The 24,091-nt window shown below is 40.5% G+C and overlaps 1 protein-coding gene across 2 annotated transcripts in view; it reads left to right on the top strand.

The window, feature by feature from the left end:
- The window catches only part of GMDS (GDP-mannose 4,6-dehydratase), a 410,516-nt gene extending 386,663 nt beyond the window's left edge, over nucleotides 1-23,853 (top strand). Inside the window, exons 10-11 of one of the 2 annotated variants that reach the window (XM_058832047.1) lie at nucleotides 22,460-22,528; nucleotides 22,903-23,853. In XM_058832047.1, coding sequence (XP_058688030.1) covers nucleotides 22,460-22,528; nucleotides 22,903-22,965 — 132 coding nt within the window. In that variant the 3' untranslated portion in view covers nucleotides 22,966-23,853. Of the gene's footprint in view, nucleotides 1-11,384; nucleotides 12,196-22,459; nucleotides 22,529-22,902 lie in introns of those variants that run through there. The other variant, XM_058832048.1, reaches the window with a different exon arrangement.
- The last annotated feature ends 238 nt before the right edge of the window (nucleotides 23,854-24,091 follow it).

The raw sequence follows: 24,091 nt of genomic DNA, 5'->3' as shown, positions 1-24,091 counted from the left end.
AAACAAAATCCTCAGTTTCTAGCAGGTGAAATATGACCCTCTTAATCAAGGGGATCCACTGCACATCTAATTCAAATTTGACATAATTTAAACTCGTGCATCTCCTGTTTCTGATTACAGTGCTATTCTGAGTGCTTGGATCTCAACACAGTAAGAAGTCTGCAGTTGAAAGGGAACTATTTCATTTTTACCTCCTGCGAAGCTGTGATCCCATGGATGTACTTTAACTAGCGAGAAAACAGGTCCTATTTATCTGAAACAACCCCAGATAAGATACCCAATTGGCATTCCAACTCATGTCTCATCTTTTCTAGCACATTACGTCTTCAAGCAAATAGGTCAAATTCCTTCTCAGCATAGCTTCATAGAAACCCATGGCTTTCAATCAGCAGGTAGCCAAATATAAACACTGTTATGGAAAAGGTTCATTTGGAATCAAACAAGGAAAACTTTTGAGTTAGAATGATACCTGAAAATATTTGCTCAGTGAGATGAAGACATTGAAATACTTGAGTAGATTCACCTTAGAGTTTATTCTTGCTCTTGTGCAAACTTCATGATGGATCAGAGCCATGGATACCCACAGGACTGAGCAATGCAGGAGAACAGTGACCAAAGTCCACTTTGCTTCAGTGAGCTGTCTGCAGATGGCCATCAAAATGGACATGCTCACTGGGAAGATAAAATGTCTGTAAAGAGAGCAATGACCTAATGTATTGCCTTTCCTTCAGGACATGGCACCTTTTTGAACATACATGAAACTCAGGTGGGAATTAAACCTGCAGAAATCAAAGTCCTGTCTCCACCAGCTTCCATCTGCTAATAATTCCTCTCTTTAAGTAGATTTCTTTAAAGGTGTAAGGTTTCTTTTCTCCAGTTCATATTTAAATGATGCAATGACAGGAGACACCCTAGGGTGTTACCACACTTCAAGAGGTGACTTCAAGGCCAGCAGCACTCCCTGCATGCAACACTATCTTGCTGTATTGTCTCATACCGTTGTTCTTTGTTGCTTAAATATTTGGAGAGGTGTGTCATGCTTTGTTATTGCCCTTCAGCCTTTTGGAGAGCACAGAAGACAGGTCTCTAGTGGAATAGTTCACCACTTGACAGTGACTTCAAAATTCTTCACCCAAGATTTGTCCAGAACAAAGCATTTAACAGGACATACCAAATACCTTTCATAACTCTAGTAATTTGTTCAGTTTATATACATTTTCTTTTGATTCATTGTTGCTTCAAACTACATTTTAGGAAGAGTGACAAGAGCGAACTCATGGAACGAGATCCTAATTTTTAGACCAATATAAACTACTAGGAGCTCTGTTAAATGCAGAACTGCCAAAATCAAAATCAGGTTTCTAAAGTTCTTGGCACAGGGGAAGCTGCTTGAGTTTGGTTCCCATTAGTTATTTAGCACTTCTAGTATTTTTGTTGCTTCTGTTGCTTCATTCAGCTAATTGCCAGGATCTTGAAGATTTTATTCCATGGAGAAAAATGCTGTATTATTTTTTCCAAGCACTGTTAAATCAGCAGGAGTTACTTCTATGCAATATTATAATAGCATTTGCAGAAATACGATATGTGTTTATTACTCAGTTAAAACTATGTCTGTGGCCAAGCTATGTCAAAGTGATACTGTCATTCTTCAATTGCCAATGAAAAAGTAATCATACACTCCAGTTTGTGTGAGCATTGTTCCCCACACACATACTCAGCCACTCACAGGTCCTACTTATTAAAAACTGCCTTCTCTTTGGCTGCCAGCAATGAAAACAGAAATGCCTCCTTACATTAGTGTCCATTGTAGACACTTACTTGGCAGAAGTATTTCTTGTATCCATTTGCAGGTGTTTGTAAGCACTGCCCATCATTTTGCTCAAGGACAGAAATGGTCTCTGTGACAGCCAAAGCACACTTCCAGACCCAGGCCTCAAGAAAGGTGTAGCAAGTTGTAAAAATGTAACCTTTGAGCATCATGAATAAGAGCAAGCAGGCTATGAGGCAGCAGCAGCCATATGTTCATTACCTTTGACTTTAGGATATTTGGCAGAGATGTGTCAAGTGTCTCGTTCAGCTCTTCACTGCTGTGCAAACATCTGTGCTAAAATCTAAACTTCCCTCATGTAGAATTTAAAGAGAAAACAGCATTCTCTTAAAAGAGGACTCAAATCTCAGTGATCTGGCATAAGAATGGAATTTAAGGTTCAGAGTAAGCCCCAAGTCATGCAGCAGATGGATCCAGTTAGCCTCAATTAAAATATGAGAACATCAGACTGGTTTGGCAGAGAGATATTGTGGCAGGGGTGGGGACAGAGCCTTCAAGAAGAAAGTGTACTAGTAAGCCTTAGTCTTGCAAAACTAACAAATAGTTAATTTAAAAATACAAATGTATGTACTGTTACTGAAATTAACTATAATGAAAGATACATTTTGAATGTTGTACTAAAAGGTGCAGGATGGACTCTCCTCAGCTGCAAGCAGTATTAGATAACAACCTGACTTAAAAAACCAAAATATGCAAATTTCTTTCCCTTTCCTTGGGCTTCATTAGAGCATATCCAAACTTTTATTGTAACAACAATTGAAAACATAAGCAGATAAATGGAGGCTAGATCTTTAAAAGCATTGTAGAAAAAGCATCAAATTCCAGTTTGATTATCTGGAAAAAGGAATTTCTCCTTATAAAACAGAATCTTCTGTCTTCCTGTGTGTGAGGACACTGCTTACATACTGTAGAGAACAACTGGAATAGAAGAAATTAATAACCATGTGGAGGAGAAAGAAAGGTGGCTCATTTTTTTCTTTTTTTTTTTTTTCCTGATAGCTGTTGCTTGCAGTAATAGAAGCATCTAAAACCATGTGATTCCAATGTATTTCTTCATTTTGTAGATATAGGACTGTTTTTCAGAGTTCTTATATTTTTACAATGAAATATGAGTTTTTAAATAGAAATACTTCTTAACTTGAAATAGCAGTGTCTCCTCTGCAGAATGATATAGCGGTCCTCTTAGATAACTTGAATATTGTAGAAACAGTGGCAACACTTGCATGCATCTGGCTTGCTTTCTGTGGATACAGGCAAGACATTCATTACTTATTTTAAACTCCCAGTTTTTAATTTCACCTCTTAGCTTAAATTTGGTAATTATGATTAAAAAATAAACAAAAGAGTGGAAGAAGATGTATTGCTTTCTGTCTCCTTTCCGTTCTGTAATTCAGGCCCCACTTCATCCCCGCCAGTGCATTTGTTTCCACCCCATTAGTACTTTATTACATGCAGCATGATCTAGGTCTTGAAGGGGCATTGTTTGCACACAAACAAGCAGGTGTTAAAGTTCCTTTCATCATCTTAATGACACATAAGCATCTCTAGGGCCTTCAGTGAGGACACCTACTTCTCAACAGACAGCTCATCCGTTTTCTAAGTGTAGTCCCTATTCATGCCCATTTTGTCCTTATGGATGTAGAGAAAAGCACTTTACTCCATCACTTAATCTTAGTTTCTCTTCATCCATGCTGTTCCCCAATATCTGTAGGGTAAGATAGCAAAGTAAAAAGATAAAGTCAGTCCCTTCTTCATCTCTGTTTCTTGCTACCCAGCACATGTAGCTCAGTGATTTGGCAGGCACAGAGACACAGCTGGCTTTGCTGACAGATATCTGCCACCCAGAGATCCCTTAGTATCCAGTTGGATCTCTACAGGAAGTATTGCAAAAGGACAATGCATTTGTGTGACTGGGCTAAACACAGTGGGAAGGTTTGGTGCCTAGTTCAGGGTGTATGGGTTCATCTCATGGAGAGACAGTTTGGATTCCCCATCAGCTGGGGCAGAAACAAAATCATAGATGCAGGATAAGGAGATGTCTGAAGCCACTTGAAGGAAGGCTGAGATTTCAGGTGAAGTGGTGCTCAAAGCATAATTGCAGTGGAGGATGTCTGGACTGTACAATAAGAGGCTTAAGGGACTCATGGTCTGTTAAGAAGGTAGGAGCTTGATAAGGTCTGTTGAGCTGGCAAAAATGTGTTCTTTTTCAATTCCCCTACCCCAGGCTGGTACACTCACAGTTTTCCAAAACAATTGCTGTTTACGCTGAAGTTTTCCATGTTTGGTCTTTCTCCAAAACCAGATTTCATCGTCAGGTTTTAGCAGAAGGCCTGCTGTTGCTGCTTGGGTGGGCACACATAGGGAAGAAAAATCTTTTTGAAACATCTGAATTTTATCATGCAGTCAGAAAAAAAAAATAAAATACTGAAGTCTGGTGCTTGGAATGAATGAAATTATTTGCTAATGCCAAGCCCAGATGAGCTTTTGCAGGGCAGTATGAAATATATATTGCTTTAACCCATTTGGTTAAGGTCAAGAATGAAGTGACTCAATGTCCTGGCTTGTTATAGACATGCTGTTCCTGCACGGAGAACTGATTTGAATATTGAGCTATGGTTCAGTGTTGCTGATTTCAACATGTGATGGATCAACCCCACAATTTCAGAGCAACCTCAATTGTCCAGAGAACTTGCAAGCCCTCCTGGCAGAGTTGTGCAAGACCAGAGGGTTAGTTTGTTTTGTTTTGTTTAATGGACTTGTAACCTTGCCAAGCAAAGAGACAGACTGCACATCAATGAAGAAAACTTTTTGTCCAATTTTTACACTCTGCTGAGATCACAACAATCTCTAAGAGCCAATCTCTAAGTTTTTGCAAAAAATTGGTTTTGGTAACATATCTCTTTGGGGTGTTTGCTTATAACACAACTCACATTTCTACTACACTGTCTTAGATAAATCAGGAATTTTATTCGTGTCTTGCTCTACAACCTTAGAATAGTAGTTTCATCCTTTTTTTCTGCCTCTAAGGGGATCAGAATTAGAATTTATCTGACAGCAAATACTGTGTAAAGATAAGAAATTACTGTGTAGGTGAGTTCTACAAATACTGTCTTCATTACTATCATTCCTATTACTGAATTAGTAGTTGTGGGAAAGATCTATAATGTAAGAGGAAATGGGCAACTGAAAGGAATAGTTTGCTAGACTGAAAAGGGAGGGAAAAGTGTTAGACAATTACGAATCCTCTGTATGGTCCAGTCCAAGACCATTCAATAAAATTATATTTGTAGTAATAAAGTGATCTTCCTGGTAGCAAAGTTGGAGGTATTCCTGGTATTATTTCTCCCTATTCTTACCATGTACTACCATGTAAGTAGCAAATCAGTAAGTTTCCTGAGTCAGTTTGTACCCAAAGTGAACATCAGCATCCTTCTTGAAAGCATTCCAGATGTAACCAGGGTCGTAAAACAAAACAGAAGGCTGATGGTTTTACTGTGATGCACGTTGCAGTCAAGTAGTTATCTGATGGATCATCTACTTTTTATGATCCATGATGAGAAATATAGCTGTCATGTGAGGAATAGATTTCTCATCGTAAAACTTACCTCTGTAATTTCAGCACCTGAATAAGTGCTGCCTCAGGTGCTCATTGTGCTAGTAAACACTGTCTGAAGAGTGATTTCCCCATCTGTTTCTCCTCCTTCCAACTAAATGCACAGTTTGGCAACAAGTGTGTTTCTGCAGTTCCCTCTCCTTCAGCAGCTACTGCTATTAAAGATCTCCCATGAGGAGGCTCCTGTTGGATAGGTGCTGATGCAGGAGTTCACCTGGGGAAAGAAAAGCCTTGTATGTAGGTCAGTGTTTCTGTAGATAGCTAGTGAAGCAATCTCTCATGGGAATGTTAACTCTCTTGTGGTGCAGATCAAGTCACTGGTGCCACTGCAAGGGGCTGAACTCATGTACCTCATTCAACTCAGGTTTACAGTATAATAGGTGAGAGAAAAGCTCCTAGTTTATGAAGGGTTTTTAATCTCTGCACTGGTAAGGCAATTAACTTGGTATTTGGGGTGGATGTCTAAAATCAGAGCTCTCAAACCTCTTGTACCATATTTATGTACAGCACATTCTCAGTGGGAGAAAACAAGATACACATTGAGGATGTAGATCAAAACACGCACAAAGTTGCAATGATTTCACCACTATCCATAGGACTCCTGGTATAAATCAAATGGATGTTAAAAGCGAGGAAACCTCTTCATCTAATGTGATGACTGAACCACAGGAACAAATTTTCCTCTCGGATTTGTGTTGTGGACCCCCTGTGTTAGGGAGAGGTTATATGTTTCAGCGTGCTGACAGACACTATTACATACTGGGCTTTATTCACCCCTGTCCCGCCAGCCTCCAATAGCCCTTTGCACCTCTGAATCCCTCTGCCTTTGGCACTTCTGCTGGTGAGACTCCCAGATGGGGGTGTGGTTTAGCTAAAATGGGTGCTTTTCACCAGAAGAATAAATTATTCCTATACTACTGTCTGAAAAGGGTGGATCTGGAGCCAATTTAGTGAGCATAAGTTACAATTGACTTTGGAAGTAATAACTTATGCTTTGAGCTGCCTTAGATGTATAGCCAAGGAGCTGTCTGGCTGCATGTGTTTTTACACATCTTTCAGCTAAATTAGAAATCCAAGTGCAAAATCTAATTTGTGGAGATATCTTGGAGATTTGTGATCTTCCCAGAAATACCTCGAGTCCATAAATGAGCCAGAGGGTCTCCTCTGGTTTCATCTACCTTTCTCCTTTTTTTTTTATTTTTTTTATTGCCACATATGGCACATTGCTAAATAGTACATGAAGTTTATTATATCTTAATTAATGAATCTGAGTGTAATTTTCCTCAGTCCTGGCAAATGAACTCTGCTGAAAAGCTGATTAGTGAAGGGAGCCAACTTAACACCCTCTTCAGAGATGTGACCAAAGATTGAGGTATATCCCTATGTGTCTTATTCATATGTGTCAAAGGTAGAAAAGACTTAAGAAAGCATAGCATGGGGATGGGATTGCACTGAGCTGAGAAACAGGAAGACAGTGGGTGGAGCCTTTAAGGAGATGGGGAGGAAGGTAATGGTGAAATGGAAGAAAGGTGTAGTAGAAAAACATCAAATGAAAGATTAAAATAACCACAAATGGAGATACTGGGAATATCCAACAACATTTGATCCAAGGAGGAACCAAGTTGGATATGCCTCCTTGCTATCTGTTGATACTGAAGAAGAAAAAGCTTAAAGCAAGCCCTGAAGCCGAGGAGAGAATCTGCTGTTGAGTTTAGCAGTCCTTATGTCGCATTAGTGGAAGAAGGACTAAATCAAGCAGACATATAAAGAGCAAGAATAATGGTACATGGAGACAGTTCATTTCTTCCTACCATCAAATTTATTAGTTTAGCCTGGTGGGATGCTACCAGCAGTGATGATGAACATTACAAACCTGAGCTGTATTTAGCCCATTCAGTCACCTCTTGGCCAGGCTTCTGATGAGTTCAGTGGGAGATTGCATGAAAATGTGCAAGTCCCTCCTCCCCAGAAATAGCAATTCTCCCAAAAATATTCTGTCAGATAGCGTGAGCAGGTGTACTGAATTGCTGGCATACTTTTAGTACGCTAGTTAGCACCTCTAATGAGGTCAATTAAACAATTGCAACCTTGAATATAGAAGTTGAAACACTTAGGGTTTGTAGGAAGAAGAGCTTTATTTCAGAGAGGTGCTGAAATTTGTATGAAAATACATAACTTGAGGCACACAGATGAGCAAAAATTACCTAATGAGAATGACAACCATCTCTAAATGTTCTTTTAATATGTGGATTTGAATGTATTCAACATTATGTATGTTGTTACACTTATTTTTCTTCTTATGTAGACAGGCACGAGTCTTCCCTACATTGTACTTTGTCTAATTCATACCCATGCAAAACACAGACCAAGTGGGAGTAAATCAAGTTGGTTGCACCTTCTAGTTAAAATGTGAATAACTATTCTGGATGTAAAGGAGCTGAAAACAGTACTGCTCTTACACAGCATTTGCATGTCTGCTATCATGAAAGATCACACATTTCACAGAGTTCCGACAGAGAAAGAATTGCAGATGACAAATGTCCCGTTAGTCATGTAGCTGGTAATTTTTGTATGCAATTACCAGAACTGCATGCTCAGTTCCAGTAACCATGTGCACAAAAATAGGCTAAAACAGCCTGCTTAGGGTTGTTAATAACATGGTCCAAAGTCTCAGTCTTTATTGTTTTGCTGTTTTATGCTGGTTTTATAAGAGAACTGAGCTAGGGATTAGTTTGGTTGTTGACTATTTGAGCAAAAGGCAGCATACAGCTTCTTGTACTGCTGAGGCTGCAAGGCTGCAGAATATCTGCATTGAGCTCCATACGGTTTAAATGCTGAACTTGGTGTAAGGAGCTGATGGGCCAGAAGATAGATACTGCACCAGGTGACCAGCTGTAGTGCATGGCTCAAATAAGGAACACACAGCTCCTGAAATTTTGCATTTAAAATCCTTTAAAATCCATGCATCTCAAACTATCAGTTTCATAGTGAAGCGTAAGTCCTTGCCATAAGCGATTCAGAGCCAGCCTGCAGTAGTTGAGGAATACTTAATTGGCATTTCTCTTTTTTGCATATCACTGTTCTCATCAGTTCTAGTACGTTGGGGTTTTTTTCCCCGCCTGTACAAACCTCTTTGCCTTAAAGGACTCATGAAGGAAATAATTAAAAAGTACACAGAGGAAAACCATCTGAGCAGAAGGGGCAGAAATCCAAGGTGCTGTAGGGAGTCACCCCAAACACTCTTTTGGATGATTATTAATTTTTTTCTTACTATTATTTTATGATGCTGTTTATGTTTAATTACTCATGTTTTCCTAACCTGTGTGACAGGCATAATTTGAAGAGCAGTAGTAATGATCAAGCTGTGAAGTGCCAGCTGCTGCCTACGTGCTCAAGCAAGCATAGAGCAGGCAGTGTCAGGAGACAACTGTCTCTTGATTAGATCTGAACTCCTTTTTTTCTCAGGTTGATGAAAATGATCCTGACTGTTATTATTTAAATATAAATTATGCCAAAAGATGCTATGAATAGGGAGAGCTGTCTCAGGTCACTGCCTGTATGGAATACTAAGTTCATGGGACTTTACTGCAGTTTATGAAGCCAAAATGTATACTGGTTTAGTTGTAAAAGATACAGTTGGCCTATTTGGGTGCTTTTCATCTAAAAAATAAGTCTTTAGAGCAGAAAAGACAACCCAATAAGCTCATAAGTTCTGGTACTCTCAAGTCAATCATAGCAGCCTGGGGTGGAAAAGTTGAGGAAGCAGCAGTAATTTTTTAGTATTGCTAGGATAAGCATTTGATTTTCGTGTGGAAGACATTATAAAAGAAAATCCAGGGGTACAAATAGAAGAGAAACTGTAGACAAATGAGAAATATATGGTTAAATAAGTCACCTGCTGCAACAAGGTGCTGTATGATCACTCATCCTTAGAGCAGTTTACTTCTGGGGAGTTGCTCACTAAAAAACAATGGCAAGGACTTACACAGGGCAAATTGTGCCAGATCCAGTGTGATGTGAATGCTTGGCTTCTTCATAGGTAGTAAGGTATACATCAGAGGGAAATGGTGAGATACAGCCCGGGTTCTCTTCTTGTTCCTCACTCCCATTCCAAGGTGTTGGTCAAGTCTCTAAATCGTCCTGCCTCCTAGCTTCATAAAATGGGGGTGACAGTGCTTTCTTCCATTCTAATGTCATTACTGTTGCTCAATTACATAAAATTTGTATCTTCTCTAGTGGTTCTTCATTGTCACTGCTGTGCTGCTGTGAAGCAGTTCTGTGTTGTCTAAGTGGTAATATACCTAGTTGAACCCTTGCTCAGGTTACAAGTGGAATGAATCTGCCAAGATGTTTATCTAGCTTTCTTTAGCTGCTTTTGAGATTCTCAGTAGATACATGTAAATTCTGTAATTCATGGCTTTGTGTGTTCATATGTATTGCCATTACACTGGAATATGTCAAATAAAGTAAATCAAGCCAGAAGCTTTCACTTGTGACCTGCACTGAAAAGGAGATGAGAGCTGTAGATGGATTCTAAAAGAAAATTCCAGGAGGTGATATTTGACTTTGATAAATTTTCCGAGAAAGGGCTGCCATTTCTGTGTTTGTGCAATGCATAATGGGACCCTTACCTGGCATCTCTGCCCTGCCAAAACATGAATGAAAAATAGGATTGCTTGTCTGAGGAACAGCTCTGTCTTTCACATTGAAACTTGGCAGTAAATGATTCCTGTGTGAGTGGTCTCAAGAGACACTTTCCTTGTAAAGGAGTCAAGTGATTGATGAGGCATCTCACATTTTAAACATTATACAGGTGAAAACATTGGAGTATTCTGAGCTCATGCCTGCTGCTGTGTATGCCTGAACAGTTTGCTTGCTTTTTAATTGTGAAACTAAAGAAGGTTTGGTAAGTAGGGCAAGACCAGTAGAAAATGCTAACTGTTTTCCTTCTGTAATGAAGTTTTTCATGATTGACCACTGCAGGGTGAAGTAGTGAAGAAGCTTTTGGTAACAGATCTAAAAATTCCTTTATTCTATAGCTGAAAGTATGAGGAGAAGGTCATTGAGAGGACAGATTTCAAGAAGTGGTATATGCATTGGTGATGCTTTGGAAAGAAGCAGAGCATATTAGCCATGCTTTTAAAGTGTATATGGCTAATGCACTGCCAAATCTGTGGAATTTTATAGGCAGCTATTCTGAATAGTAATAGCAGTCAATGAATCTGCTTTTTACCCCTACTTACACTGGCACTGTGAGTTTTAGGATATCTTATGGCTTCTTTAAAACTTATTTCAATGTTGTTTCAGCCCTGTCAGCAAATCACTGCTGTGTTGCTGCTAAAACTAATTGTCTCCCAGAACCCTGCAATGTTCCACACAAAATCCTGAGGGCAATAAAGCTGGTGTGTAACTGAGTACCACTGGAAAAGAAAAACGAACAAGTCTGTGATGATACAGAGAGAAAAAAATTGAAAAAATGTTCAAGTGAAAACACTATAGTAGAAACAAGAAGAGAACAAAATCTCGGTGTGAGGTAATGTTTTGCAGGTGAAAGAGAGATAGGAAAGTAAGGCCAGGTTTGAGATGATGTTTGAGCAGGAGATTGATGCTCTAAAGAGAAATGGGACAAGCTTAAATGAAAGAAAGACTGGAAGACACATCAAATTAGGAAAGAAATATGTATTACAATAAAAATACATAAATGAGATTTTACAGGACAATAACTTCACCAAAACATGGGAAAAATTTAAACAAGAAAAAAGTGAAAGAAAATAAATACCAAAGTAAGGGAAGGATAGAAGAAAACAAAATACTGATCTTTAAAAAGAAAATAAGATAGTTGTGTTCATTTTATTGATTTATTGGAAGATTATGTGGTGAGTTTAATATCTGCTCTGAAAGTGAAAGATGTCATAGGAAAAACTATGATTTTTTTTTTCCCAGGCTTTCCTGTGCAGGAAATGTAATAGGAAGTTATTTTTATTAACGAAGATCAGAGAATATGCAGCAACAAACTACTAAGAATGGTGTGGAAAATCCGGTTATTTTTCCAGTCAGACCAGAAGAACCTGTGGCCATTGACCAGCAGGAGCCTAAGGGTCAGATTACTAAGCAGCAGGATCAGTGAACTGCATGGCAATTGGAATCTGTGCATCTTTAAATACACACCAACAAACTTGCATTACAGTCAAAAAGAAATCTTGAACACCATGTAGCTGGCATTTGTAGCCATTCATTAATTGCTTTGTGCTCTGTTTTGTCTGCCTAATCAACACAAACAGCAGACTTGTTTGATTTCATTTGCAAATGTGAAACCAATTGATTTTATGGCAATATACTGCTTGCTGAGCAGTACTTTTCCATCAAGACAGTCAGGTTACACCAGTCACCAAAAACTGGTGGGGCAGAACAGTGAGAGCCTTAGACAGAGAGACAAGGTCTTTGGCAGAATGTTTTGGAATTTGTTGGGGGAAATGTACCACTCAGTTCAGCGTAGCCGTGAGTGTGCTGGGAGGCCTTTATCCTTTCAAAAGCTATGACAAGCTGTGGCAATACTCAGCCCACATCCATAACACACTTGGCAAGGGACTGTGAGATGAGGGAATGAGGAGCACAGTGCCTTCATTTGCAGCAAAAACATGTATTTCATCTGTAAAAGAGATATTCAGCTGTCTACCTTGTCTGGACTTAACCAGTGACCAGTGTTTTAACTTACCAAGTTAGGTTGAACACACGTGCAGTGTAAAAAAATGTTTGTTTCTGGGCAGGAAATGCATTAGCCTTTAAATGAATAAAGTGTGAGTTTGAAGCATAAATGTGACGTGCATTGTTGTGTGCTACTACCTGCAAAGGGCTCTTCTTTGTAGTGTCCTACTTAGACTCAAGCACTAAATCTTTCATCAAAGCAAGTCTGATTATCTTGCACATGGTTTTCCTGAAAGGATGTTATGATTTTCTAGATGTTTGGTGGCTGGTGATAAATTAGTCTTTCATGATGTCATGTGAAAGGCCACTGCTTGGACTTCCTTCTCTATGAAGTGCACAGGAGAATATACTTGGGACATACTCAGCATCAGAAACCATCCTACCTTGTTTTATTTTAACCCTTTTGTGGACTCTTGCTTGTCTTGTTCAGGCAAGGATAGCTTCATTTTTTCAGACAGGAGCCCCACAGTATCATGGTCTGGGTCCCCTCAATATGGGGACTTGGAATTTTTTCCCCCTTGGGTGAAAAGATCTCAGTTCTTGAGCATCCATTAAACTTTTCACAGCTTAAACTCTCTCCAGATATTTTGTCTTGAAAAGGATTTTCAGATCAGATGGGGTTTTACTGAGAAATTGGAATGCAGTGAGGGGTGGGGGATAAGGTGATGCATCCCATAAATTAGGTCAGGTTTATGACTGTGTAGAGGGAGGCTGCTTCTAAAAAAACAGCCAGCAGTAAAAGGCAGATTGTGACTTTGTCCAGAGAAGCAGCAGCTCCCTGCTTCATCCCCCATATTGCAGGGAGAGGTATTTTACAACTTCTTTTCAAGCAATGAGAAATGACTGAACATCCTCCATGCTAACTCTTATGCGCTAGTTAATCCACAGCAGGGAGGAAGACAGGAAGACATTTCCTCACTGTCCTCTTCTCCCAAGTCTTACCACAAGCTTCAGAGGGACAGAGGTTCATGTAACACTGTAAGAGTTAAGAAGAGGGTGTCATCTCTCCTGCCCAGCTTCAGGTAGTGATGTGAAAAGACAGCAACTTCTGTTATAAGTGATTCAATTAGAATTTTTCAATTTCATGCTCTTTAGATGAAAATTTCCATTTTGAATAAATTAATATTTTTATTAGGGCAAATATAACAGCACACCATTCCAAAAATATTTGAATATCATTTTGATATTAACATAACAAGTGCCATGATTTTTTTCAGAAATGTTAATGTCCATGGGGTAGCAAAATCACCACAAACAATGCATCCTGAAAAAGAGAATAGCTCTATGAAGAAGTAATATCCTGAGTTCATAGATCTGCATTCATTAAGTTGCTGCTTAATGCTCTAAAAGTAGATAAATATCTGTAAGTAGAATACAAGATAGCTGTCCTAATGATTACTGTTTTGTTACTTTTCATTTGGTATTTGACCAGAGACGATAACTGGATTTGTTTACATTTCCAATATAAATTGCTATAAATGAAGTAATTTTTAGTGGAGGAAGAGAAGAAATTAAGTAGGATTGGAGCATGGATTGCTGGGGTTTCAGTTTTCCTATTGATCTTCACATGTCAATCAGCAAAGACAGATGAAAAAGACAATCATTCACATAATAAAAGAATGCACAATAAACCCAGCAGAATTCAAACAACTTCACAAAGTGATTTCCTGATTGTTGCAGAAAATGTGAAGAGTAGGGAGTGATGAGAAAACTAATTGGAGGGTTTTTTTAAAAAATAGGTGATAATTACATGAAAAAAAAATTAAGGTGCCATGCTCTCACCTAAATATACATAGTGTAACAAAAAAATCTCATATGATGAGGATGTTTTTATCTTCCTCTCCCCCCAGAATAGTTGTCAGAGTGGAGAACAGGTAAAGCAAGAAGAAAGCACATTGAATAGTGAGCAAAAACAGGATTTGAAGGTACCAGTGAAAAGATAAGAAACCTGTTCTTTTCCTATACTATAGCTGATCTCCATCTGTATGAAAGAGGTTCATTTCTCACAGGTCTTGGTTTTTACTGATGTGCAGGTGAGACATTTGTCCAGAGAGCCTGAAGAAACATGCTCTTATACAACATCCTCCAAACCTTTGCTGTAAAAGGAAAATTCACTAATGCTTCTAATCCATGTCATGCAAAATCCATGTTATTCAGACACCTCTTGCTGCCCAGGTTAGTTTGAAACATGGAATGGTCAGCTCAGACATCAGCAGCCAGGCTACAAGGCAGTGGAAGTCAGTGGAAGTGGTACCAGGATTTGCAGAGCATTTCTATTTTGTTTTAAGAGTAGGAAAATCTTGCTTTGATAATTATTACTTTGAATTTTAGCAAACATGCTGAAGATTTTATCTGTGATGTGTGTGTTTGGATGTTTGGATGACCCAGTACAACATATCAGAAAGGAAGGGTTTCTGCTGGAGCAAGGCAAGAGGAGGGCTAGAAAGATTGTCAGAGGGGCTGGAGCACACCTATGAGGAGACTCTGAGAGACTTGAAGTTGCTCAGCCTAGAGAAAAGAAGATAGAAATAGAGCAGCTTTCCAGTACCTATGGGGGACCTGCAAGAGAGCTGGAGAGGGACTTTATACAAAAGCATGTAGTGAGAGGACAAGGGGGGATTGCTTTAAACTGTAAGAGGGTTCAGATTAGGTATTAGGAAGAAATTCTTTACTCTGAGGGTAGTGAGGCACTGGAACAGGTTGCCCAGAGATGCTGGGGATGCCCCATCCCTGGAAGTGTTCAAGGCTAGGTTGGATGAAGCTTGGACCAGCCTGCTGTAGTGGAAGGTGTCCCTGCCCATGGCAGGGGAGTTGGAACTGTGTGATCTTTACTGTCCCCTTCCAGCCCAAACCTTTCCCTGATTCTGGGACTGTGTCCAGCCCTAATATCTTAACTATCAAAATTATGGTCTGTATATGGCAAATTGAGTGGGTCTGATTTTCTTCCTCTCCTCCAGAAGCTCCCTGCTTATTTAGGAGAAGGATTCCTGTGAACTAGAAATGATCTTACCATTCAGAAGCCTCTTTGGCACTTTGCAGGGCCGTGAGCTGAGGTTACAATTGCACTTACAACCAGGCTGGGGAACAATTTCCAGGTCTTCCCAGCGTGCAAAATCGGGCCTCAAGGCAAGGTAGGAGGGAGGGAAGCACCAGCCTGACGGCAGCCAGCTGCAGAATTTTGCTGTTTGCGGCAGCAGGGCTTTCCCTGCTGCGGGGCGAGCACTCTTGGGACCGCCTCATGCGTGGCAGCCCGAAAAGCATCCATGGTCCCACTTGGAGCGGGATGCCCGGCACAGAGCTGTGCGGGACGGCTCCTGATGAGTGAGCTCAGCTCCGGATCCAAAGCGAGTGAAATTCAGCACTGGCTTCGGGGATATCGGGCTGTAATTCGGCAGGAATTTTATCTGGCTCGAGGGACGGCACCGGCCAAGATGTTTTCTCAGGCTTGGCTTGGCAAAAGGACAGACCTGAGCAGCGCTCAGCCCTGTGAGGGGCTCTGGCTCCTGCAGCTCGGGCCGTGCTCGCCCCGGGGCCCTGGCAGGCCGCGGCCCCTGGGCCGTGAGGGGGGCACTGCTCCAGCTCCGCGGCACTGGGGCCGGCTCCCCCTGCTCCCCCTGCCTCGGAGCTTTATCTCTGCGGGCCGTGGGGCTGCCAGCACCGGCGCTGAGTGAGCCCATTTCCCCAGAGCGGAGCATTGTTCCCGGCCTCCGGCCGCCGCGTGGCCCCGCTGATGGACAATACCAGCCGTCCCCGACTTCCTGAGCAGACCAGACAGCTTGCTGTTTTCTCCGAGTCTCTTATCACCCCCTGTCATTGAAAGAGAGGTCTGGCTTCGGCTTCGGCTGGGGCTGATAGGCAGCAGCGAAGTGGAAAAGGCGCAGGGGAGGGAAGGGAAGAGGAGAAGAAGGAGGAGGAGGAGGGAGAGGAGCTCCATTACTGTTATTATTGCCCTAATGTTTATTGCTGTTCCGAGTTCATTTGCCTTAACCCTTTGGAAGCTGGTCAAATTATAGATTATCAAGCTGATAAGATAAAGCCGCCGTTCTAACGCCCCTGGTTCCTGGCGGAAAAGCGAAGGTTGTGCTCAGGTTTTATTGACTCAGTGGTTCATGTTGATGCCTTATTGCTGGAACACAGGGGGGTCCCGAGATACGACCTTACCCTAAAGATGCCCAGCACTCACAGCCTGCGAAGGTCCATCGGATGTACAGGGTCCCAGCATCACGCAGAACCAGTCCTTTCCTCAAGTCATTCTTTCCCCTTCCTTTCCTCCTCAACATGGTTTTAGTAAAGATTAAACTTTCTGAATAGGGAGGGGATTTGCATAGGAAAACATGCTAAGGAAAAAAAAAAAAACATTATGCCTCTTATTTTCAATGGCATTTAGTTATTATGTGAGTTTCAGCCTATTGGTTGCTTTTAGCCTTTTGCCTTTTCCTGTGGTTCTTTGTGAACAATACTGTCTTTCTGCAAAAGACTGCTGACCCAAGAGTGGAAAGCAGTCTGTTCATGCTGCATTAAAACAAATTTAGATCAGGAACCAAATTCACTGGCATTCTTCTATTCCCTTGGTACCCCAACTGCTCCACAACTTTGCTTTTCTAAGAACAGTGAAAAGAAAAAATGAAAACTGACCAACAACACATTTTGGCTCATCTTAAATTCCTGGAGATGTTTACTGTGCTCCTTGTTAGGCTTGGGCTTTCAGTCTTCAATTTGTTTTATCTTCAGTCTCCTCACATTTACTATGGAGATAGGAGTCTCTTGCTTTCTAATTACACAGGCTTTTCATCCCTGTTACTGTAGATATTATAACAAATACTACCCTTTGCAAAGAAGCCAAGCCAGAGTTCTCTGTCCCGTGGATCTCCAGAAGAACACACAGAGCAGCGCACAGGAGACGCAGTGCTCATTACTGTGGCTCTTTCTGGGGTTTGATCCAAGCTCGGCTGAGCCATGCATTGCATTTTGCACCAGTAAGGCGTATGTTTACAGGCTCTACAGCTCTGGTTTAGTGAGATATTTATACTTTTCTTAGCAGAGTGCTCAGAAGTCACAGTAACTGTTTTCCAACTTTGCATCTGGATTAAGACACAATGTCCCTGGGCCTGGTGGCAAGTGTGGCGGAACACTAGGGAATGGGGGATAAGGTTGATGGTGAAAGGACTGCCTAGTGAGCAACACATGCAGTCTCCTGATGTGTTTGCAACACTTCAACAAGGCTGTTCTCCAAGCAATATGCTGCAGCTGATACATATATGTACTGTGGGGCTGGTTTTACTACTGAGATTTACTACTGGAACCCTCTTTAAAAAATGCTGTGTAAAGTGCTTCAAGAAGTACACAAAGGGGAGATTATTTCATGAGATAAACCTTAGTATATATATTACTGTGATATAAATTTTTAGTAGGGCTTGCTGTGATAGGTAATAGTTTTAAAATCAAAGAAGGTACATTAAGACAAAATATAAGGCAGAAACTTTTTTATGATGAGAGTGGTGAAACACTGAAGAATCTCAAGCAGATTGCCCAGAGGTGGAAGATGCCCTATCCCTAGAAACCTCTGAGGTCAGGTTGGCTGGGGCTCTGAAGATGTCCCTGCTCAGTGCAGGAGGGTTGGAGTATATGAGCTTGAAGGTGCCTTCCAATCCAAACCATTCTAGAATTCTACAATAATGATGAAAACACAAAAGTGCAGTCTAATCAAGTATCTGGGTTTTTTTGGTTTGGTTTTTTTTTTTTTTTTTCTTTTAATGGTATAAGTTAAAGCTAAAAGGTGATGATTTTAAGAAGAAAATAAGGAAAATAAAACACTAGTAGGACTTTCAGGAAACTTTGGCCCCTCTCTTCTTGAAATCCTTTTTGAAGAAAGATCTTGAGCAAAAAAGTGCAAGACTAAACACTAAAGCCAGAGCCTCCACCAATCTGGGTCAGTGCTCTTTGCTTATGGGAGCCCTGATGTAACAAATCATTTTCCAAGCAGTGGTGCTGATTGTGAATGTAACCCTGGCTGCTTTTCAGATGCAGTTATACTGTTGTGTGCTCAGATCAAGTTTGTTTATTTTTAGAGGCAAAGCCTTGTCTGTGCTTCAGCAAGCAGAGTTGGGCACAATTCCATCACAGGTGTTTTACTGACAACTTGATCTCACTTTTACTCTACTGTAAGAGACAGCAAAAGCTGGCTCTGTGAGCTGGCTTCAGTGAAGGCACATTTGAAAGGGAATCAACCAAGCTGTAGTAATAGAGGAAGCCTTGGCCTTCTTTCAGGCCACACTATCTCCTTTTTGGTACGTTGTCTTGAGGCTTTAAATTTTCACTTCAAGTTAATTGAATGAGACAATGATAGAATGCACAATGAAACCGGATCAATCACTGCACAAGACAAAATAGGAGTCACAATGACACTCAGAACAAGAGCTTGGGAAATGTGATATTTACATTAAAATATTTTACATTTTTGTCTCATGGTTTAAAAACCAAATTCAAAAATGTCTTACCACATTGCATAACAAATTTCTTGCTGCTTATCTGTGTGCATTCGTGTGTGCGCATTTGAACAACAAAATTGAATAATCACGAAAGTAAATTTAGTAATAATGGGGTATTTTCTACACAGTTACATAGCCTCAATTGCAGAAAATATAAAACAGAAAAGCTCACACATAGGAGCTCATTCTGTTCTCTGAAGCCGTAGAATTTACCTGCTTATATTTAGTGGCAACAGAGAATCTGACTGTGGTCTTTTCCTTCTTCCTTCCCTTTAAATATTTACCTGGATATTGTTTCTGACTCTCAGCATGCCATTAAGGCTTGTCATTACTAGTCACTTATGTTTACTGCTTCCATGGAAAATAAGGACTTGTTCCTAACAAAATTGATAACTAAAAGCAAAGACTTGACTTTATGTTCATGATCTGAGTGCTGTAAAAACAAAAGAAAGCCTTAATCAGTGTTTTCAGGGTTATAGACTCTTAGCTCAGTATCTAAACCCTCAGAGTTTTCAGGGAGTCAAAAGGCTTTGTTTTCCTGTCAGTATGTGAAGCACAATGGCACAGAAAAAGTAATCCTGCAGGAATACAAAGCATGAAGTGGTATCATTTCATCAGGTCCTTTTCCATCAGGAACAGGGATATGGGGCGGTTTATATTCAGCAGCAGCTGTTTTTCAAGAACCACCCCCCATTTTGCCAAACCACCTCCCAACCCTCCCACCCCTGCACACCCCAAAAAAATAAAAATCCAGGTTTTCTGCAGTGGAATCTGATCTCTTCTTTCTTCGCTTTCTGATCTGGTTGTAATTCCAGAAAATGATTCCCTGTTATTGAAAAATTAATACACTTTAATGATGAATATACCAGGGGGGGCTTTTGGATGGTGGGGTTGTTGGTGGTTTTTTTTTTTACTTTTGGAAGTCTGAGAGATGCATCTCTGGTTTCAGTGAAAAACTTAAACAATATAAATAAGCAGTCATTCTGTTCCAAGAGAAGCTTTTTTTTTAATATTCTTATTTTATTGTAATTACCTTATTGTTTTCATATTATGAGCTACTTGTAGAAAAATACAGGAAACATGACTGCAATACAATCCTTTAATCAGGAGCAGCTTTGTTCCAGTCATCATTTCCATTCAGTGTTGAAACTTTGGCTAATAAGAATACAATCAATCCTTGAGTTTAAGTGTAATATGGTGTTAATATTATGGTTTCATTTGGCCTCTGTACCTAGTAACTTCTGTAAGTGAACCTTTTTAAAAGTGCCTAGGAGGTATTTTGTCTGTAATGCTGTTTTCAAGTAAATTAACAAAGCTGTGTTTCTCAAAAGGACACAAACTTCTTCAGGAGAGCCACTTAAAATCTTTTAACCCAAGGCAGCTGGGGAATTTGTATTATCATATATATTAAATCTTCCATTATTTTCCCCTTTTTTCTTTTTTTTCTCACAGATTATGCCCCAATACCTTTACTGCATTACTGTTAAAGCTTGTGAATTTTTAAAGGAAAAATATGAGGATTTTTATACCTAGATGGCTTCAACATACTAGTTGTTTGATCTCTGTGTATAATCCAGAACTGCAAATACTTCCCTTTTACCGATTTGCAGCCTACCCCCAACCTTATTTTGGCCTACTCAGCAGATGAGTGTTTACATTTTTGAATAAAGGGCTGGAATTAGGTAAAGTATTTTTTTAGATAATCTGTTTTTAAAAAAAGCATTTGTCCAAGACAGTTAAAAGACTGCTCCCAAGCTGTTCAAAAGCAGAATGCAGCTACATACAGCAGGCCATGGCAATTCATTTTGTGCTTCCTAGTAATTTTGGGTTTTTTTGTAATGGGAAACCAATATCTTAGATAAGGTTTAGTTTCAAAGTGTGTTTTTGAGATAAAGATTGTGGATGTGAGGGTTTTACTTACACAGCATTTATAAAAGTAAAAATCTAAGTTTTATGATATAGTTTTTATGACTTAAAACTAGGTGATGTTAAAACATTTCACTTCTAGCTAATGGCTTGAATTAGGGCTGAATAAAAGGCAATTGTTTTTATACTGAATGTATTATTTTATGAAGGATTTCCTTGTTTCTAGACACATATATACAAACATATGTAAATTAAACTGAACTCCAGATAAAACACATATTTCCATGAGCACATTAGAGTCTGATCCAAATTTCATCAGTTAGTGGGCATCTTTCCCACTTCAAACCAGATTTTGCAATCCATATTCACACGACCCTCCAGGGGATCCCTCAAGTTGATGCAGTTTTGCATGACTTGGCCTAAAATGTCTGCTGCAGTTTCAAAAAGCCCATTATAGGGCTGCAGTAGGAAATAATTTAGTCTAATTTAAGGAAACCATGGCAGGTTTTTTTTTTTTTAATTTTCATATCATTTTGTTCTGATCCATTTGTTTACTGTCTTCTGAAGGCAAGACAAAATGTTTTTTAGCCTAAAGACTGAGCTAGTAAAAATGCTGCCTGGAATAAGTCTCGGCAGACGTGTTTGTTCCATATCCCCTTCTTCAGTGCCATATTTCCTTTGGTGGATTTCCTCTGCTCCTGGAAGCAAGCTGTCTAGCTTCCTTGTGCACAATTACGAAGAAGAATTTCCTTCATTTTAGTAAAATGTGCTGTGCACAAGATGAGGTGATTTTGGAAGTTAATGTGACCTGAACCACATGATCAACAGAGAGTGTCTGAAAAATGTAGCATGCAACATTACAAATTAAAAAAATCTACATTCACAAAATGCTCCTTAGCTCCACCGCTGGTCAGAGGGTGGAAGAGAGAGAGGAAAAGCAGTCCTTGCATTTTTCTGGAAAGCCTGCTATGTTACCATCATAAAGTCAAATGCAAGATGAGAATTCAGCCTTAGCTTTGTTGTTATGTAACCAAGCTAGGTTTGTTTGGGTTTCTTTAACCCTAGACAGATATAACTTTAGTATTTATTGCTACAAAGACACATAGCTTGTGAGAAGAGATATTTTATTCAATCATGACATACATTTGGAAAAAGCTAATTGTTTAAACAGTCTTCTAATTTTAAATATACAGTCAGCTTCTGCATTCAGTTAGAAATGCAGTTAAAGGACCTTTTGTCTTTGTTTAATTTTGTTGCATTATTTTTGATGACTGGTTGTGGAATTGTTTTTGGTGTGGTAGCACTTTTAAGGAGATTTGAACAGTAAGGTGAACATGACCAAAGTCTTGGTTTCTGTAATGGTTTCAAGGCAATTTATTTTCATTTATGAGATATTTAGACTTTTATTTTCATGTGGATACTCAAAATACTCTAGGAATAAAAATAAGTATGCATCCAAAAGGTGTATGTTTACTGGTGTTGCATATGGTTACCCATATCCACAGCAGTCTTTCAGCATCCTTTGTTTGTGATCATGTTTTTATTTAAAAGACACTAGTTGTCATGTTTGCTCTGTGATTTACATTATTTAAACAAACATGGGGAACAGAATTTGAATCAGGTCGTTCACTAGCATGACTAAGACATACAATAACTTCTTATAGAATGTTCACTGTTATATGGCTGTAAGGCTGGAATTCAAGCCCTCTGTGTACACACAAACAAAGAACAACTCTTTCCGTCTGAAATAGCTTGGTGAAAGGATGCTGCCTCCTGGTGATTTAATAAGCATATGAGCTTCCACTAAAATGGCATCTTCAAGAGAAATAGTTCATCCTTGGAAGAGTCCAATGGTGGTCCTGGCTCTTGCTCAGCTTGCAGGGAGGCAGGAGCAATGGGGAGGCCATCAGGGTGGGAAAGGTAGCGGTCCTTGCAGTGCCTCTCTCTTCTTTTCCACAGGATTTTCTGCAAGGAGACTGCACCAAAGCCAGGCAAAAGCTGAACTGGAAGCCAAGAGTCACGTTTGATGTGAGTGGCCTTTCTGGTGTGCTTTGTACCTGCTGAGTGTTCACGTCCTCTAAAAACAATTCACAGGGAGGGGAAAGGAGGGGGGACACCTCTGTGAGGGGTGACCTGGGCACCCTGAGAAACCCCATTTTTGGTGCCTCTGCATGGATCCTTGGTTTGAAGAAAGCAGACACTGTGGCACCGCAGTGCACAGCAGCGTGCTGACACACCAGGGCCCCAACCAGGGCTGCTGTGGGAAGGGCCCAAGAAAGCCCCATCCGCTCCTTGTTCTGCTGTAGGGGACCAGGGGGGCTTGTCATGCTTCATGGCATTCCTGACATGCTGCCCATTTGTCCCTGCACTGGGGCCCTCATCTGTCTCTCTCCTTCCTGCAGGAGCTGGTGAGGGAGATGGTGGACGCTGACGTGGAGCTCATGAGGAACAATCCCAACGCCTGAGCCCTGGCTGGGCCTGGCAAGCACCACAGGACCCCTGCCACAGATGCAACCCATGGCCAGCACTGCCATGAGCCACCAGGGTGGGCAGCTGCCCCCTCCCTGTGATGGTTTTATTGTTGGCCAGCCTGTGTGTAAAAGACCGGTTTTATTCCTGCCTCCGCCCTCTACATCCTCCCAGTGCCTCTTGCCCCACACATCATCCCAGGGTCAGCTCTGCCTGGGCTAAATTTGTCTTCTGCCATTAACTGGGGAAGGATCTTACTGTACCTGAAAAATTGATCAGCCAGCAACCCCATTGACTTCATTTTTAATTGAAACTCATCTTTCTATTCTGTAGGACATCCAGCACATTTTTAGTACTTAATCCCATTTGAGAAACAAAGCATTCCCTGTCCCCCACTCCTCCCCTCTCCACATCAGCAGACCTTTGGTGCAAACATGGGCTCACCATGCCTCCAGACCTTGCTCCACAGCTGTCCCTTTCTGCCTTTCCTGAACACTCCTTGTTTTTCTTTCCTGCAGCCTTACCTCCCTCCACCCCAGCAACCCATTTCCAGCACCTGAACTCTGTAAGAGTTTGGATAACTTGATATAACTTGCAGTGAAATCGCCTTTTGACCATGCTGAATTAATTCCTAATTGCTGGAATCGCTTTCAAACCAGTCAAGCTGGGGCTTGTATATGTTTTTCAGATCTTCATTTCAGAGTGTGCATGAGTCACAGAAAGCCTTTTTGTCCAGCACCTTCTCAATCCGGGGAGATTAGGGTGTTTTGGTTTATGACCCCCTCCCTCAAGAATCAACCCATTCCCCTTCCACCCTCTTCCTGCTTACTATAATTAAACCTCAGACAGGAGCGTGAATCATTTCAAAAGATGACTTAAGAAATAAAAACAAAATAAATAAAAAAGCTTTAAAAAAAAAGTAGAAACTTCAAGGTGGGTAAATATTTTTTTGCTTTTTGTGCCAAGGTACCTGGGTTATTCAGAGGTCGTCAAGCCCATACATTTCCCGTTGGTTTAGGATATTCCACCCACCAATTACTCCCATCATTTTAACTTTATGCCTGGAAGCGAGCAAAGAGCAAGATGCACAGGAGGGAGACACACGCAGGAGATACACTTTCT

The sequence above is a fragment of the Poecile atricapillus genome, chromosome 2 (assembly GCF_030490865.1).
Source record: "Poecile atricapillus isolate bPoeAtr1 chromosome 2, bPoeAtr1.hap1, whole genome shotgun sequence".
Taxonomy (NCBI): Eukaryota; Metazoa; Chordata; class Aves; order Passeriformes; family Paridae; genus Poecile; species Poecile atricapillus.
The sequence above is the reverse complement of the archived record's forward strand: the minus strand, read 5'-3'. Positions and strand labels throughout refer to the sequence as shown.